The 17,342-nt window shown below is 33.3% G+C and overlaps 1 protein-coding gene across 3 annotated transcripts; it reads left to right on the top strand.

Annotated features, from left to right (window-relative positions):
• Window positions 1-1,072: 1,072 nt before the first annotated feature.
• Clec4d (C-type lectin domain family 4 member D) lies at window positions 1,073-14,548 on the top strand. Of its 3 annotated transcripts, XM_027922328.3 has the most exons (7): window positions 1,073-1,379; window positions 4,463-4,567; window positions 6,279-6,371; window positions 9,355-9,456; window positions 10,170-10,321; window positions 11,820-11,880; window positions 12,878-14,548. In XM_027922328.3, the coding sequence occupies exons 2-7, from the start codon at window positions 4,540-4,542 to the stop codon at window positions 13,120-13,122; spliced, it is 681 nt and encodes a 226-aa protein (XP_027778129.3). In that variant the 5' UTR covers window positions 1,073-1,379; window positions 4,463-4,539; the 3' UTR covers window positions 13,123-14,548. The 3 variants fall into 3 exon arrangements, with proteins under 3 accessions (XP_027778129.3, XP_027778130.3, XP_027778131.3); XM_027922329.3 differs by lacking the exon at window positions 1,073-1,379 and having other exon boundaries at window positions 4,300-4,567; window positions 10,173-10,321; XM_027922330.3 differs by lacking the exon at window positions 1,073-1,379 and having other exon boundaries at window positions 4,301-4,567; window positions 11,765-11,880; window positions 12,878-13,109.
• Window positions 14,549-17,342: the final 2,794 nt, after the last annotated feature.

Raw genomic sequence — 17,342 nt, 5'->3', positions numbered from 1 at the left:
GAGTTAGTTTTTGTGCAGCATGAGAGATAAAGGTCTAGTTTCATTGTTCTACATGTGAATAACCAGTTGTCCCAGCACCATTTCTTAAAAAGGCTGTTGTTTCTTCAGTGTTTGTTTTTGTTATTTTGTCAAGGCTTGGATGATTGTAGATATGTGGGCTTGTCTCTGTGTCTTCTAGTCTGTACTATTGGTCTATGTGCCTGTTTTAATGCCAGTACCATGCAGTTTTTGTTAAAATAGCTGTGTAGTATAGTTTGAAGTCTAGTGTTGTGGTTCCTTCAGCCTTGCTTCTTTGGTTTAAAATTGCTTTGGCTCTTCTAGATCCTTCAGTATTCCAAATGAATTTTAGGACTATTTTTCTAGTTCTGTGAAATATGTCACTGATATATTTTTGGAGATTGCATTGAATCTGTATATGGCTCTTGAGAGTATGGCCATTTTAACAATAGCAATCTGTCCATCATGAACATGGGATGTCTTTCCATCTTCTGAGGTCTTCTTCAATTTCTTTCTTCAATGTTTTATAGTTTTCACTGTAGAGGTATTTCACCTCTTTGGTTATATTTATTCCTAGGTAATTTATTTATTTATTTTTTGAGGCTGTTGGGAATGGAATTCTTAATGAAAAACAAAGGAGTCTTTCCCACTGAAGTGGTCAGAATAGTTGACAAGAATGGATGCTCATTGTTTTTCTTTCTTTCTCTCTTTCTTTCTTTCTTTCTTTCTTTCTTTCTTTCTTTCTTTCGTCTTTCTTTCTTCTTCAGCTATGTATTGAGAGTGAGAGCAAGAGCTAGAAGTTGTTAATTCCTTTCTATTTTTTTATTGCTCTCTGAACTGCCAGTTTGTATGTCTGTCCTAAGACTGAAGATGGTTGAAATAAATCTCAACTTCCCCTTTCACCAGTATGAGGTAGGATGGAATGGGAAGTACTGTCAGTTGGAGTTTTGTCTGCACAGACCATATTGATTCACTTCCAGGGTGGGGCTGATGCAGAGTTCTATGAAGAAAGTTCTGCTCTCTTGTACAACTAATTCTCTTCTAGGTCTAATTTTGCCTCAGGGGCTTTGTTGAGTGGTGTCTGTTCTGGCCTGGCAGTTGCTAATTTCATTGGGAAGTCTGGATCTCAGGAGTATCCCAAGAATTATTCTTGTGGGGACATGGAAGCCAAACCACACATTCTACTGCCCGTAAACACAATCTTCCCAGGGTTACTCCTGAGTGTAGTCACACCTATCTGTTCAGATTCTCAACTTGCTTCAGTCAGCCCATAAGCTGCCAGACTCAGAGGAGTAAAGAATTGGACTCCCCTTTGTGTTTCTGATCCCCCTGGATAGAATCTTCTCTGTGCCTGTTTCACTCATATTCTACTAGACCACAAGGTAGGTGCTTGCTGAAATAGTATGGCAATGTTTGCTATGATTTCCCAGCTCCCACAGCAGTAGTTGTAGCATGGCTGCCTCAAGGTGATTTCTGCCTCAGCTGTCTGTAGCCAGCACCAATGGCACAGGGCAGCCTCTGCATCAGTCAAGTTCAGGCTGCTTTTCTGGTTTTTCTGTTTTCAAATCTGTATTTCTCTCTATGTTCTCATGACCTCTTTGGTGAACCAGCACTGTTTCTGTGTCTGCCACCACATCTATCTTGGTTCCAATGTACTCTTTCTTCTTTGTTTAGTATACCCAAATTTCTGAATCTCAGATGCTCTGACTGATCCATATTGAATTTTAGTGAAGTCCCTCTTTTACCCAGCTTGCTGAGAAACAGTACTACCTCTGCTTGAATCCCAATCCACAGAGCAATTAGGAATGCAGCCTTCCTCTGATGTATCATCTTGCATCTCCTTGAGGTATTACGTGATCTACTTTTTTTAAAAATTGATCTACTGTTTGAATAAATAAATGTGAAATGGCTAAGTGTTAAAACAAACATTTGAAGAAAACTGAGGTAAAATAAAATATTACCTCACAGAATGGATATTTGGTATATCATAATAAATGTAAGTTTATCAAAATTATTTCAGCTAAATTTTTAATCATTAAGTCACAAGAGCTTGATCACATAGTATATCAATAATTTCATAAGACTCAATTTCTGAATTGCAATAAACCACTTATTTTCAAAGAGATTTCTGAAGAACCAATGTATCTTTGGGGTACTGCAGTTTCCTCTAATACTGTCTTCTTTTATCAATACAATTTATCTTTGATTATGTTTAGAATGGACAATTTATTATAAGCCTTGTGCATTTTTTCCCTCTTGAAATGTGATGGTGTGCTGTCTCCTCCTCCTCCTCCTCCTCCTCCTCCTCCTCCTCCTCTTCCTCCTCCTTCTTTTTCTTCGTTTTTGACTTGTTGTGCTGTATTCTTAAAATCTGTGAAGAACTTACAAAGTAGGAATTTTCTGGAGTGAAATATGCTTACCTAAATGAAATTTATGACTATTATTATAAATTCTAGTTTACCAAGGAATTCCACAACCAATAAAATTATGATATAGTTTAATTTCTGTCTTTCTACCTTTGCTATTTAAATTCTTTTGCAAAAGGAGGTCATGCTGGTCTACTTTTAATATTTAAAACCTTTTGCAAAAGAAGGTCATACTGTTCTTAAATACCACACTGTCTTAATATTTATGTATACTAGTATTTTATTTCCTTATTTAAATATTGAAAGTAAAAATTTACTATGAAGTCAACAATTATCACAATCATTATTTCTAGGAGCCATTTATTCTGGTCAAAATCAATGTACATTTTACTAGACTCACAGAATTCAACATATAAACATACAATAGGATCTTCATTAAAATTACATTTAGAATAACTAAGAATAGCTTAAATGAAATATTAATGTGTTAATAATAAATTTGAATGAAAAGTTGTTCTTATAGTACTAACATTGTTTTTCCTATGTGATCATATGATCATTGATCATACAAATTCAGGGTTATTAGAAAGAAGTTCAAGTCAACATTCAACTATTTGATGGTGTTCCATAAACTGGAGTAAAACAGCAGATATTAAAAACATTCCTAAATAGAAGCTGAACTTTTCAGTGCATTCATAGTGGAAGCTATAATGCATATTTTCATATCTTACTATATTTTAGTCATATTATTATTCCTGATGTTTGGCCTCACCTTGGGTCTAGACTATGGTGACTATATTCATCTATAGACTGAAACCTCGGAAACCGTGAGCTAAAACAAACTTTTTCTCCTCTATGTTTCCCTTATCAGGTCTTTTAGTCATAGTGAAGCAAGAACTTACTAAAACAGGGCTATATTCTGGAAACTGGACTTTAAGAAAGCTCTCTAAAGTGCTAGGCACTTGCATTAGTCACCATGAGCTACTAAAATAAAGTATCAGAGATTGGATGCGGAGCAAACACTCAACCTCACAGTTATGAAGGTGGAAGTATGAGATCAGGGTGCCAATGTAGGCAGGTTCTGGTGAGGGGCCTCTTCAGGTTTGCAGATGGTTGTTTCTTTCTGTAACATCACATGGAGAGAATGAAGCTGTGGGTAGGGGGGGAGAGAGAGAGAGAGAGAGAGAGAGAGAGAGAGAGAGAGAGAGAGAGAGAGATATCAAGATATATCAAGTGCAAACTCTCTGAGCACTTTTTAAAAGGGCACTGATTCCAGAATCAGTGTGGAAGCCAAACCACACACTCTGCTGCCCAAAACATGATCCTCATGATTTTATCTAATCCTAATTGTTGCCCAAATGTCCTATCTCCAGATATCATATGGGGGGTTAGGGTTTTAACCTAAAAAATAGTCACTCTCCACTGTAAGTGAAGTCAGGGGCTCTGTTGGTGTCTATCACAGAATCTTCCATTTTCTTTTTCTTTGCCTTAGAAATCCTATTTTTTTCTCACTTAAGAAGATCCTGGAATTCAATGAACAGTTTTTAGCACCTTTCCCTCAATTCCAAAACAAAGAATTCTGTGTCTTCACATCAACAGACATATAAAATGTACATTAAAAGCTTTTGTTCATTGCTCACTTGTCTTTGCAATCTAGAAGAAAATGTCTCACTTGGTTCAAGGAAATTTATAGGGCAAAATTTACCCCATTTATATAACTGCCTTTGAAAAGACAATATCCAGGAAAAGAAAAAGATGAGGGGATGAGTATTTCGTTTTTATCCGGCATAATGGTTATTTCCTTTAGGGCATTAATAATGTTTTGTCTAGATGAACAAAAACAAATTGTGAAATCTTACATGACACACCAAGGATCTCAATATACTTATGGAAGTGTCTACCAACTCTTTTGGGGCATTAATTTCTCAATTTCCTTTTTCACTTTGCCCCATCTGCCTGAGTGAATCAAGGGAAACCCCAGTTTTTGAAAAGACTGCTTCTTTTTAGTTAACGGTTATACTGGGAACTTTCTGACCTCACCAGAAGCTAAGATTGGTGTTCAATCTCAAGTATTTATGAACATATTTCTCTATCCACAGAAATATATACCCTGAAAAAAAAAAAGGACGAGGTTCCTGGTCCTCTTGACCACTGGTCAACATAGAGTAAACACACAATGAGGCTTGAAGAAACTCAGAGTAAACGTGAGTACTTTTTTTCAATTTTAAAGAGGCAGAGGAAATGATAACTAAGAGTTAACAATGTGAATTGATGATAATTGCAAAGATCAAAGATAGTGATGAGAAGGAGCAGTGGGAGGAAATGAGGATGACCTTGGTGAAGAGACAGATGAGTTGGGTAGCAGAAAGTTCTTTACAAAATGTAGGTTGTAGCAAGAGAGGAATAATAAAAGTATAAAAGAGAAGTAAGGTGAAAAGAAAGAGAGTATTTTGGGAAGATTCTTTTTAAAATGCTTTTATTAGTGCATTGTAGTTATATACAAATGGGGTTTCATTTTGACACAAACATACACGTGTGGAGTACCATTTGCTTCATTTTAGTCCTCAGTATTTCCTCTTTCCCTCCTCTCCTCTCTCCTTCTGTTTCTCTTTCTCTATTTTACTTGTCATTCTTCTATTTATTTATTATTTTTAATTGGTGTTGTATAGACATACATAAAGGTGAAATTCAGTGTAATGTATTCATATTTGTACGTAGCATAACTTGGACAACTTCATTCTGCTTGGATGGATTCTTTTAAGGGGGAGAGAGAAGGAGGGTATAGAAATACACTGCCTCAGGCTCATGGTATATCATAGGTTCTGACTCTGATTTTGCTTGACTTAAAGGACACCAAAATATTTGTGTTGCAAGAATGTTAAATAATAGTTTTGAGAAATATGGAGAATTAATGAAAAATTATTTAAATTTAAAATTAAAGTTTTGCTTAATCTCATCAACCCACCAAGGTGAACTTTATTGGGATCACATTATATAGTGGTCCTGAAAAATGCCTTTTAATGTAACAACATGTCTTGGGAATTTTTAAGCTAATACATAAAGATATGCATAATTATTTAGCTGTTACATAGAATTTCATTATATACACTGATTGTAATTTAGAATATATGATATTGATAACACATATGTAAGTATTAGGTCCTTTTTTTCACAACTATTTGATGGTGTTCCATAAGTAAAACAGCATCTATTAAAAACTGCAATGCACATTCTTTTATTTGTAGAAAATTAATGAGTTTAAAAATGGATAAAATCTACTGAATTGATATTTCCGAAAGATTTTTTTTTATTTACAGTCTCAGCAGCAGTTGTTTCCTCACTGTGGGTACTTATTTCCTCACATCCTTGCCAACACTGCAATTTTTACTTTCCTTCTACAAATCGATATGAAAAATCACACTACAATATTATAGTTCATGTTTCCTGATTGAGCATATCTTGATAACCATTTATAATTTCAGCAAATTATAATTTGGGCATATTTTCTGCTCAAAGCTTTGCTCAGTTTTCTAATTGACTTTGAAATTCTTTATACAATATGGATTGTAATATTGGGACAAGACTTTTCTTTCATGTATTCCTTATTGTTTTAGGTTGTTTTGTTACATAGAAGTTTTAATTTTTATGTACTCAAATTCTCAACTTTTTTTGGATTTCAGGTTTTATGTTTTGCTTATAAAAATGTTTCCTATTCCAAAATTATAAAAATGTTCACAATTATTTATTTACCAGTAAGCTCTAAAATCAATATATTCACAAGAAATATTTAAGCTGTCCTCTAGATACTAAAATGTTTTGGATGTTCTTACATTTAGCTTGCTCCTTGGTAGAACTGCCTTTCTTACACTTTTTGGCCAAGTTATCTAACCAGTTTCTTTTTGTTTTGTTTTTTAGGACAAGGAGGCCGGCATTCCCAGCTGGTCACTTGGGTCTTTGCAATTGTTTGCATCTTTCTTCTCAGTGCCTGTTTTATTGCAAATTGTTTTGGTAAGTTATTAGCTAAGGTGGAACTCTTATTGAATTATTTCTTGAAAACAACTTTCATAAGGTTAATCCTAGCCTTTTACTGTCTTGATTTTCCCCAACATATAAATGTATAATACATTCAGTGTCTTTGATTTAAAATTTAGACTTACCTAGTTGCTTTTTATTGTTTGATGGTGCTATCTTGTGCCACAGAATGAAAGACTATTTTAGGTACTTGTAAAAACTGGTGAAAACAGTAAAGTTTTGAATTCAGATCACAAAGGGCTGCATCTTATGAGTAGGGAGTAAGCAGAAAAAAAACCAACTTTCTAATGTATTGACTTTGAAAGGGAGAGCAAGTTTGGATGTTCCCCTCCATTCCCTTCTCTTCCTCCTTCTTTCTTTCCCTCCCTCCCTCCCTTTCCTTCTTTTATTCCTCCCTCCCTCTCTCCCTCCCTCTCTCCAATTCTTTTCCTCCCTCCTTCCCTCCTTCTCTCCTTTCCTTTTTCAAAAAAAACACAACACTTTATTGAGAAATGGTTGACATATAAAAAGCTATAAATACTTAACACACACATATGAAGTTTGAGGATAAGTATATATTTATGGAACATAAGTATCATCACAACCATAGGAAAACTTGTTTTTAATGATATCAAGACCCAAAATAAAATTATTAAAATAAAAGTAATATTACACAGGTACAAAAACAAACAGACTAGAGGAAATTAATAGAGATCTTAATTACATATCCTGCATACATAAACTTTTTATATAAAAATAGAAGGGAATATTGCATAGTTATGAGAAGAGGATCATTTTGCTAAATTAATATTTAAACCCATTAATTTATCTATATTTAATAAATGAAACTAGGCTCCTGCATCACACTAAGTACAAACATCCATCCAAATTGGATTATTGACCAAAATGTGAAGAGTGAATTAATTAAATCTTAAAAAGATAAATGGAGAATATCTTTATTTTTTTTTTTATTTTTATTTTTTTTTTTTAGATTCAAACAGCAACTCTTTATTCCCGAACTCACACCAGCCGTCTACAATCACGTTCTGGGGAAATCCACGTTCTCTGCCCAAATCCACGTTCTCTGCCCAAATCCACCTGGAGAATATCTTTATGATCTTGATAGGGCAATGATTTCTTAAATCACAAAATGCACATATAAAATAAATACAGCTTTGACAAATTATAATACATTGAAATAAGAGTTACCATATAACAAGATAACAAAGTGGAAACAGAAAACCCTAAAAGAAAACATTTGTAGTCTATACAACTAATATATGTGATATCTATACTACAAAATCTTTTCAATTCAATAGAAAAAAATCTACAACACAATAGCAAAATTTTAAATAGTACATTATAAGAAAAATGATAGTCAAATAAACACAGGAAAGTCAACTTCATTAGTCAGGAGAAACACAACTGCAACTCACAATGAGATACCATGCAAACATTCCAGGATGGTAGTGATTAAAAAATCTGCACTTCACAATATTGTTGATGCTATGGAAAATTGGACCCAAACTGCTAAAGACTTGGTGCTTGTGTGAGTGTGAAGCAGACAACCTCTTTGGAAAAGTGTACCATGATTATAGTTTATAACATGTTTATGCTATCATCATCAATTGCACTTCCAGGGATTTACCTTACAGAAATGCATGCTTATGTGCTTTAGAATGGTGGTGAATATTGCTCAGAGAAGCATATTCACAACAGCCAAACACTGTAAATAATACAAATGTCTACTAGAAGTAGAATAGATAAATATGTTTTATACATTGCTATAGCAAAGAAATGGATGAGTTATTGCACATGCATTAGCATGGATAAATTCCAGAAACAATACTGAGCAGAAGATTAAAACCAAAGGAATACATTCCATGATTCCATATGGTCTTGGATTACATTATTACAGTGGTAAAATTGTGAAGCAAAGCACTTTAAAAGTCAGGAAATGGTTACCTTACAGAATAAGTGGAATGCATTTGGGTTCTGAAGGCCACTGGCAATATTCTATTTCTTGAGTAGGACAAAATACCTGGAGTTTAACATATTATTATTACATGTTACAATAGTTTTCTAAACTGTACATTTATGTTTTCCACTTTCTTTAAAGCATTTGGCCATATTTCAGAGAAAAATTACTAATAAATATTAATATCAAATACAATTTTCAACAATTGCTTTTTAAAAATATTTAATTGATTTTTATTTTTTAAATACATGACAGTGGAATGCATTGCAATTCTTATTACATATACAGAGCACAATTTTTCATATCTCTGTATATAAAGTATGTTCACACCAATTCATGTCTTAATACATGTACTTTGGATAATGATGTCTATCACATTCCACCATCATTGCTAACCCCCGCCCCCGCCCTTCTCCTCCCACCCCTCTGCCCTATCTAGAGTTTGTCTGTTCCTCCCATGCTCCCCTCCCTACCCCATTATGGGTAAGAGAAAACATTTTATATCAGAGAAAATATTTGGTATTTGGGTTTTTTTTTGGGGGGGATTGGCTAACTTCACTTAGCATTGCTTTCTTCAATGCCATCCATTTACCTGCAAATGCCATGATTTTATTATTTTTTGTTGCTGAGTAATATTCCATTGTGTATATATGCTACATTTTTTTAATCCATTCATCTACCGAGGGGCATCTAGGTTTGTTCCATAGTTTAGCTATTGTGAATTGTGCTGCTATAAACATTGATGTGGCTGTGTCCCTATAGTATGCTGTTTTTAAGTCCTTTGGGTATAGACCAAGGAAAGGAACAGCTGGGTCAAATGGTGGTTCCATTCCTAGTTGCTTTCAACCAATTCACTTGTTGCTGGCACAAAGAAACTGCATAGGAAAAAAAGAGAATGTGTTGGCTTTAACTATTAGAGTAAGAGAAAATTTAGACTTCTTTAATTTTTCTATTAAAGTTGGTTATGTAAAGAAAGGAAACTAAACTTTTCTTTCTTGACAGTGACATATCACAATTTTTTACGTAAGAGAGGAATGCAAAGGTTCAAGTTACCAGAGTATCATATGAAGCTAACATGCATCAGAGAAGAATCAGGACTAAAAGGTATAGATAGCAGAGAGCATAAACGAATGTCTTCTTATTTTCATTTCTGTTCAAATTCATAATTTGATTTAAAGAATATAAGCAGTAAGCCAAGGAGGAGTAAAATAACATAAAGAAGAATCTAGCATAGAGGTGAATATATAAGTAAACTGGGAAAAATATTTCTCATGACTACACTCCGTGGAATAACTGGAAAAAATATAATAACACATTCATGGGCTATTTTTGACATCCAATATATAACATGAATTTAATTCCAATTTATTATATGGACAGATTCTTCTTAGACTATATAGCTCAGCTGAGATATATTTTTATCTTTTATTTGCAGTCTCATTTAAGAGAATGGAGAAATGCTTGAGTTTTAACAGATTTTCTTTTGACTCCTTCTGATAAGATGTCTTGCAAAAGACTTTAAGGAAACACTTTATATTTGAAAGTAAATAGATGGATATAGGGACATTGTTTTTGAAGAGAATACTCTGCAATTTTCTCATCGACGTTATGTGGTTTCAGGTACTATTATTTAGAAGATATTTAGAATTTAGTTTTTTTGAAATTTTGCTGGGGGGTGGGAAATGGGAGATAATGATTGTGGTAATCCTGGTATTACTTACACAAATGTTAAATGGATATTAAGTCATAGAATAGTTATGCAATTTGTCACAGATGAAAAAAAAATTATTTAATTTCCATTTCAATTTTCACCTGAGGAGATACCTGGAATTGCTGTCCTATTGGCTGGAAAGGCTTCCAGTCCAACTGCTATATTCCTTTTAATGACAACAAAACGTGGGCTGAGAGTGAAAGGAACTGTTCAGAGATGGGGGCCCATCTGGCGACAATCAGCACAGAAGCTGAGCAGGTTTGTCAGGAACTCTACCACAGTTTCTCTACTGCTTTGAATCTCTTTTCAGGGAAAAAATTTTTCTGCTCTTCTAGACCTCTGGATCTTTTCTTCATCTATTCCATATGCTTGGTAGGCCTTTTCTTCTTATCTTATTTTTTTCTTCTTTCCTTCCCTCCCTCCTTCCTTCTCCTTCTCCTTTCTTCTTCTTTGGGGGTACTGGGGATTGAACTGAACTCATGAGCACTCAACCACTGAGCCACATCTCCAGCCCTATTCTGTATTTTATTTAGAGACGGGTGTCTCACTGAGTTGCTTAGCATCTTGCTTTTGTTAAGGCTGGCTTTGAATTCGTGATCCTCCTGCCTCAGTCTCCTGAGCCGCTGTGATTATAGGCATGGGCCACTACACCCAGGTAAACTGTGGTTTTAATAGTAAAGCCCACCATATGTTACAGTATACTTTACCATTTCTCTGATAATAGAAACGTTACATACATGTGGAATTATATAGTAACATATACATCTATCTATGAAACATTTTTTACATGTTAGAAAATTAGCGATTTTTCTTTATATTGTCAACTTCTCATCTTTCTGGGTTTTATTCAAGCATTATCTCTTCTAGAAAATGACCCTGATGACCTTCCCTACTCCACCATCCCAATTCTAAGTTGTAGGTACAGTTGTAACTCATTTGCAAGTGAGGTCGTAGCATTTACTCTAGTGTACTAAAATGTCTGTTTGCTACACCATCTCTTCCATTGACTCCCACTTGGGAGAGGGCTGGAGCCTTACTATACTCATCTTTGCATCTCTAGTGTTCTGTGCAGAGCCAGGTAGGCACACTGGATAAGACATTAAATGTTTGGTGAGTATGTGGGTAAACGAGTGATTAATCAGGATTGATTATAGCTTCTCAAGATAAAGTACAGACAAAAAAATTGAGATGTATAGTTCTAATTCCAAATAAAGAAATATTTGGGTAAGTTCAGTTTTTCAAAGATGAAACTTATTTCCTCATATATTTATGACTCAGATTCTATTTTTTTCTTAATCAATAGTTTCCTTGAGGATTCTATCTCTAAGCCTTTTCCATCTATAGGCTTGCTGCTGTTCAAATAAATGCAATTTAAAGAAACAATTAAAAAAGGCAATTTTAGAAACAAAAGCCTCTACAAATAAAATGCTATTAAGCAGGTATTAAGAGGGCTTCAAGTATGAGCTCATTTAATCTACACAGTAATTCTATGAAGTAGTAAGTTGTTCTTTTTGGAGATAAGAAAACTGGGGATTCAGTAAGACAAAAGTATTTACTAAAATCGTTAGAAGCAGGATTTGAAAACAGACCTGATATCAAATCTTTGTACTAAACCAGTAATCTATTTGACTTCTCTTTCTCAACAAAACAGCTATGGCTTAAGTTCAAATATATCTATAAAAATCTATATTTTGTGTGCAGAACTTTATGACTAAATTTTTGGATAGACGATTTTCATATTTCCTGGGACTTACAGATGAGGATATGGAAGGTCAATGGCACTGGGTGGACCAGACACCATTTAATCCACACATGGCGTGAGTATATTGGTTGGGGCTAAGGGAATTTATAGGCAAATGTGAGAAGATGTAGCAAGAAGAATTAATTGTAGAGTGGAATACACCAATGTAAAATATTTACTCAGAATAGAGCAGTGTGGATCAAGTAGCCTCTGTAGGCCACACCCAGTTGCAGAATAATCCTGACTTTAGCAAAATTTTTGGTATTTTTATTTATTCAATATTGATGGAAGAATGGGTAGCTTAACAGTTATTTGAGAAAATAGTCCTTAAACTTGACATTTGTATAAACAACATAATGTGATATATATGTCTTCATTATCAGCTAAGAGTATACTACTGTATATATATGTATGTGTGTGCGTGATTCAATTCCAGTATGGGGATTGAATCCAAGTACATTATACTACTGAGATATACTCCCAGTCCTTTTTTTTTCATATTGAGACAGGGTATTATTAAGTTTCCAAGGCTGACCTTGAATAATTGTGATCTTCTTGAGTCTTTGGCATTACATGTGTGCCACTATGTCCTGCTGATAAAAATTATTATTCAGAATTATAACCTGTTTTTCTTCTGTGAAACCAATATTGTCTAATATAAACAAAATCACAAAGTACAATTACAATGTTTTAGCAATCACAAGAATAAAGTAAAAAGAAATAGTAAAATTTATTTTAATAATGCTTTAATTATCATGAATAATATATTTAACTCAATAATCCAAATCTTGTTTCAATGTGTGATTAATAGAAAACTATTAGTAAGATGTTTAAACCCTTTCTTTTTGTACTAAGTTTTCAAAGTAAGGTGTGCACATAACAAACATCTCATATGGAGAGATCACATTTCAAGTGCTCAATAGGTGTTCAAGAGTCACATCAAATAGCGACTCTTGCATTGCACAGTGCAGCTCTGAAATGTTCAATAGGGACATTTTCTCTGACATGGTCCCCTGATAACTATATCTGTAATCCATATCATCTATCTCTCTCTCTGTTTCTTCTTCTTTCAGATTCTGGCATGAGAATGAACCTAACAACTTTCAGGAAGAAGACTGTGTGGTCATTGTTAATGCCCAAGATAAATGGGCCTGGAATGATTTTCCTTGTAACTTTGAGACAAGTAGAATTTGTAAGATACCTGGAACAGGATTCAACTAGAAACCTACAAAGTGATTCTTGTGATGGAAAAGAACAACCAAATCAAGCAGGGAAGAATGTAAAGCATCATTTAAACAGAGAAAATGTGGAGTCATAGAGCATTTTTCAGTCAGAATGCCCTTATTTATTTTTGTTCAACTCATGCAAGATTGTGTGTGTGTGCGTGTGTGTGTGTACAAGATAATGTGATTTTGTGTGGTGTTTTCATGGAAAGAATCATCTATTCCATGAGAACCAGTTTCATTATCTGTGCTTTCTTGATATTATCTCAAGGTAATTACTTTTTGTTTGTTATGCATTGATTAAATATCTAACAGAATCACTTGAATAATGCAATCTTTTTGTCATTTTTCTCTTGTTTTAATTCTTATCTCTTAGAATTCTTAACTGGTAGTGGTGAATCATTTTTTTTTTTTACCCAAGTATCACAGACTTTGAAGTATTTATGTGATATTTTTATTGTTTGATGTTTCATTTTCAGACTTTGAAGTAATGTCATTAAACTGACATTTGTGAGTGAAAATTTTCCAGAACCATAGTATAAAACAGTTCTAAATTATGGTACTGCACAGGTAGAAAAACAATGAATAACCTCCTTACTCCACTCTAAATAATTTTGAAAGCAGAATGTATCAAACTGACTTAATATCATTTTTAGTGGAAAATCCCATTATTGGACACTTGAACCAAACACCTTCAATTCTATAGGATTGAAGGAAAAAGATCCTTGGGAAGATATAAAGCTCACCTTTGAATTGCTTGCTCATGATAACCATTACTATCCTTTAGTAGAGATGAAATGTATTCCCTGTGGAATTATAGGAAAGTTACTGGGGATAATTTGGCTCTTAGCTAACAGTTAAAATTTATTAATTATTTGGAGTTCCACTATATTGGTAACTTCATTTTCACATGAAGGAAAGAGTCACATTTTAACCCATTCATTTATATTGTTAAAATATTTTTAAGCTATAAAGCTACAGTTCAAACTAGAAAGGAAGTCATTGTTTTAACCTCTTAAAATTGTTATGTATGTAGTACCACTTATGAGGCAGTCCCATTCAACTTTAATAAGATACAGTGCTTTCTTAAAAATTTTAATCAGCTAATGTTTCCTGGCTCTCAACTGAAAGATTTTAAGTAATAACTTTTTAAAAGATTTTCTATGCCACTCTTTTAAAAACAGTATTTATTTTGTAAACTGTTATTGATTTTTCTGATTTTGGAGTGTTGGTGTATGATTATATGTGGGGATTGGGTGCATTGTGTGTGTGTGTGTGTGTGTGTGTGGTGTGTGTGTGTGTTATGTGTCTACATCTCAAACTGATGCTTTTAATTGGAGTGATACTAAGTAGTTTTAATCCTGTCTACCATATACACTAAATTACATAGCACAAAGCCTGTTATAATAATTTTATGTAGATGCTACTAGGCTTTGTACAGTTAATTCTTCAATTATTAATTCATATAAACCTGTATATAGGTAGAGATTCAGTTGTCAATAAAATGTGATAATTTATTCAGTTATGTCTATCTCTGTATAATGTGTTTCTCCAAATGCCAATCATCTTTCATCACCTCCAATGCCATCACTACACCCTAAGCCTCATGGCCTTTGGATCTATCTCTCTGTTTCCAATCTTAGTCATTTTCGGTCTATTTTCAATTCTCATAGCACATCTCCTATTCACAATTTTTTAAAACATAACTGACAGTAATTTAATAAAAATAAACTCTAAATTTTAGTACTTTATAATATTCTAGAAGCTTGAAACACTCAAAAGATTTTAAGCAGTGTTTTTATTTTTATTTTTTTAAATATACATGTGTATTAAAGAGGAAAAACAAGAAACACATAAATAAAAGTATGAAATAAATCTTCAGTCCCCCAATGCCCCTCAAGAGGAAATATGATTATCGGTTTCTTTTATATATTTCCATATGTTTACATAATATATAACTATATATTCTACAAATGAAAGGTTAAATATGTATACTGTATAAGCTAGCTATGTGCTATATGAAATATAGACATATGCATACTATATGAACATATTAATATGTAGTCCACAATATTTTATACTGATATAATCAATATTTACATATTCCTAAACATCTTTTTTAAACTTAATAATGGTTTGGAAATTGTTTTTACCTTGTTTTTTTATAAGTGAATAGCATTTCATTGTATGGTTGTATTATAATTGGAGTAATCTTAAAATTATAAATTATTTCCTTTATATAATAAAAAATCAACAAGATGATAGCTCTAAAACAAACCACAAAGCAGTCCCAGTTCAGAGCTGGAAATGGGGAAAATATTTCATGGATTTTCCATCTACAAATATATGGGGCTTACAGAACAAGTTTGAATGCATTGAGAGGTGATGTGCAGTTCTGGAGAGTTAAGAGATGGATTATATGTGTACATAGAAAACTAAATAAATATGAAAAATAATGACAATACTAACCACAGTGAAAATCAGAATGCTTTAAGAGTACATGATAATATTAGATGTATATAATACATACCAGTACATGATTCAGCTGTGAATAATATTTTCAAATTCACAACAATGTAAATGTTGAATACTTAACATTTAAGTACAAACTTAAAAATAAGTGATCATATAGTGGTAAAAGAATAGACATTGTACACATGTGAAACAGAAAGAGAAGGAGATAGTCTTGTTCACTAGTGTGCAGTTAATAGAAACTAATCAAAAATTTAAAAAGAAACCAAAGAGTTGTAATACAAACTGTATTTAGAAGCTATTGAGATCAGAAACCTGGAACTCAATAGATAAAGAAACATCTAAAGAGTTGAATGTAGTTTCTCCTCTGATTTAGGAATCAGAAGTCAGAAGAAGACAGCTATTTTTAATTACAACCCTTGCAGAAGAATTTGTTTTTTAAAACACATGTGTGGTGTTTTGATGGAAAGAATCATCTATTCCATGAGAACCAGTTTCATTATCTTTGCATTATCTAGTGTGCAGTTAATAGAAACTAATAAAAAATATTTATGTGGATAATTTGAAAATCTGATAATGTAATTAGTCACATCAGTATTTATTATTTATTTTGTGGTTCTTGAGATTGACCCCACAGCTTTATGCATGCTAGGCAAACGCTGTTCCATAGCTCCACCTCCAGTCCTTGCAACTATTTTGGAAAAGAGGTGCTTGAGCATTGTCATAGTCCATTTTTGGTTGCTCTACCAAAATACAAGAGGCTTGGGAATGTATAAAGAAAAGAGGTTAATTCAGCTCATAGTTTGGATGCTGAGAACCTGAGTCAGCTAACTATCAGTTTACTTTTTGGTGGAAGCATTCAGGCTAGATCACAATACAGAGGGTGGCATCATGGTGGGAGGGCATGTGAGAGGGAAACAGCAGTCACATCAAGAGACAGGAAGCAAGAAGGATACAGGGGCTATTCTCACCCTTTCTATAACAACCTACTCTCACAGGAGCTCACTTGGGTTTCATGAAAACTACATTAGTCCCTACCAAGGGCAGTGCTCTCAACTGGCCTAATTACTTTCCCTCAGGCCCCACTTATTCAAGGTTCCACCTCTTCTTACATTGCCACTCTGGAGGCCAAGTTTGCAGCACATGCAACTTCAGAGGACATGGTCAAACCATATTTAAAAGATAGCAAGTATCATCTAATAAAATCAATAAACCACTTAGTTTCAACTTTTTAACAAATAAGGAATAAAAGGAATATTCTAAAGGGTGCCTACACTAAATCTGTAGCAACTTTTCTTCTCAATGTTAACCATTAGAAGCGTTCTTTGTAAAATATAATAAATATTATTATATTTAAAATATATAAAATATTAGTGTATTATATCAGAGAAAACAAGAGCAAAGTAAAGTGCTCACAATAGCAGCTTTTATGCAATAAAGTGTTGGTTATCTTAGCTATCTTATTATAAAAATAAAACTCTAGGCAAAAAGTAAAATTCTCATTATTTCTATACCAAAACTGTCTAAAGGAAACATACTGGAAGCCCAAAATATGAACCATATATGTTTAATTCATATAAAACAATAAAAAGAAAGAGGTGAGATTAATTCAAATAACTTATTCTATTTAAATTAACATATTCAAATGATATCCATGATTATCTTTTTATCATGTAATCAATATAAAATTATTAGTGCTATAGTTGTTTTTTCAAGTTAAGTTCTCAAAAATCTGGTGTGTATTTTATATTTCTAGTATACCTCAATTAGGATAATACTCAATAGCCTCCTGTGGCTAATGACCAATGAACTATTAGCTCAGTTATATGGAGAGTATAAACAT

Source organism: Marmota flaviventris, chromosome 3 (assembly GCF_047511675.1).
Source record: "Marmota flaviventris isolate mMarFla1 chromosome 3, mMarFla1.hap1, whole genome shotgun sequence".
Lineage (NCBI taxonomy): Eukaryota > Metazoa > Chordata > Mammalia > Rodentia > Sciuridae > Marmota > Marmota flaviventris.
This window is presented reverse-complemented; position numbering and strand designations above follow the sequence as displayed.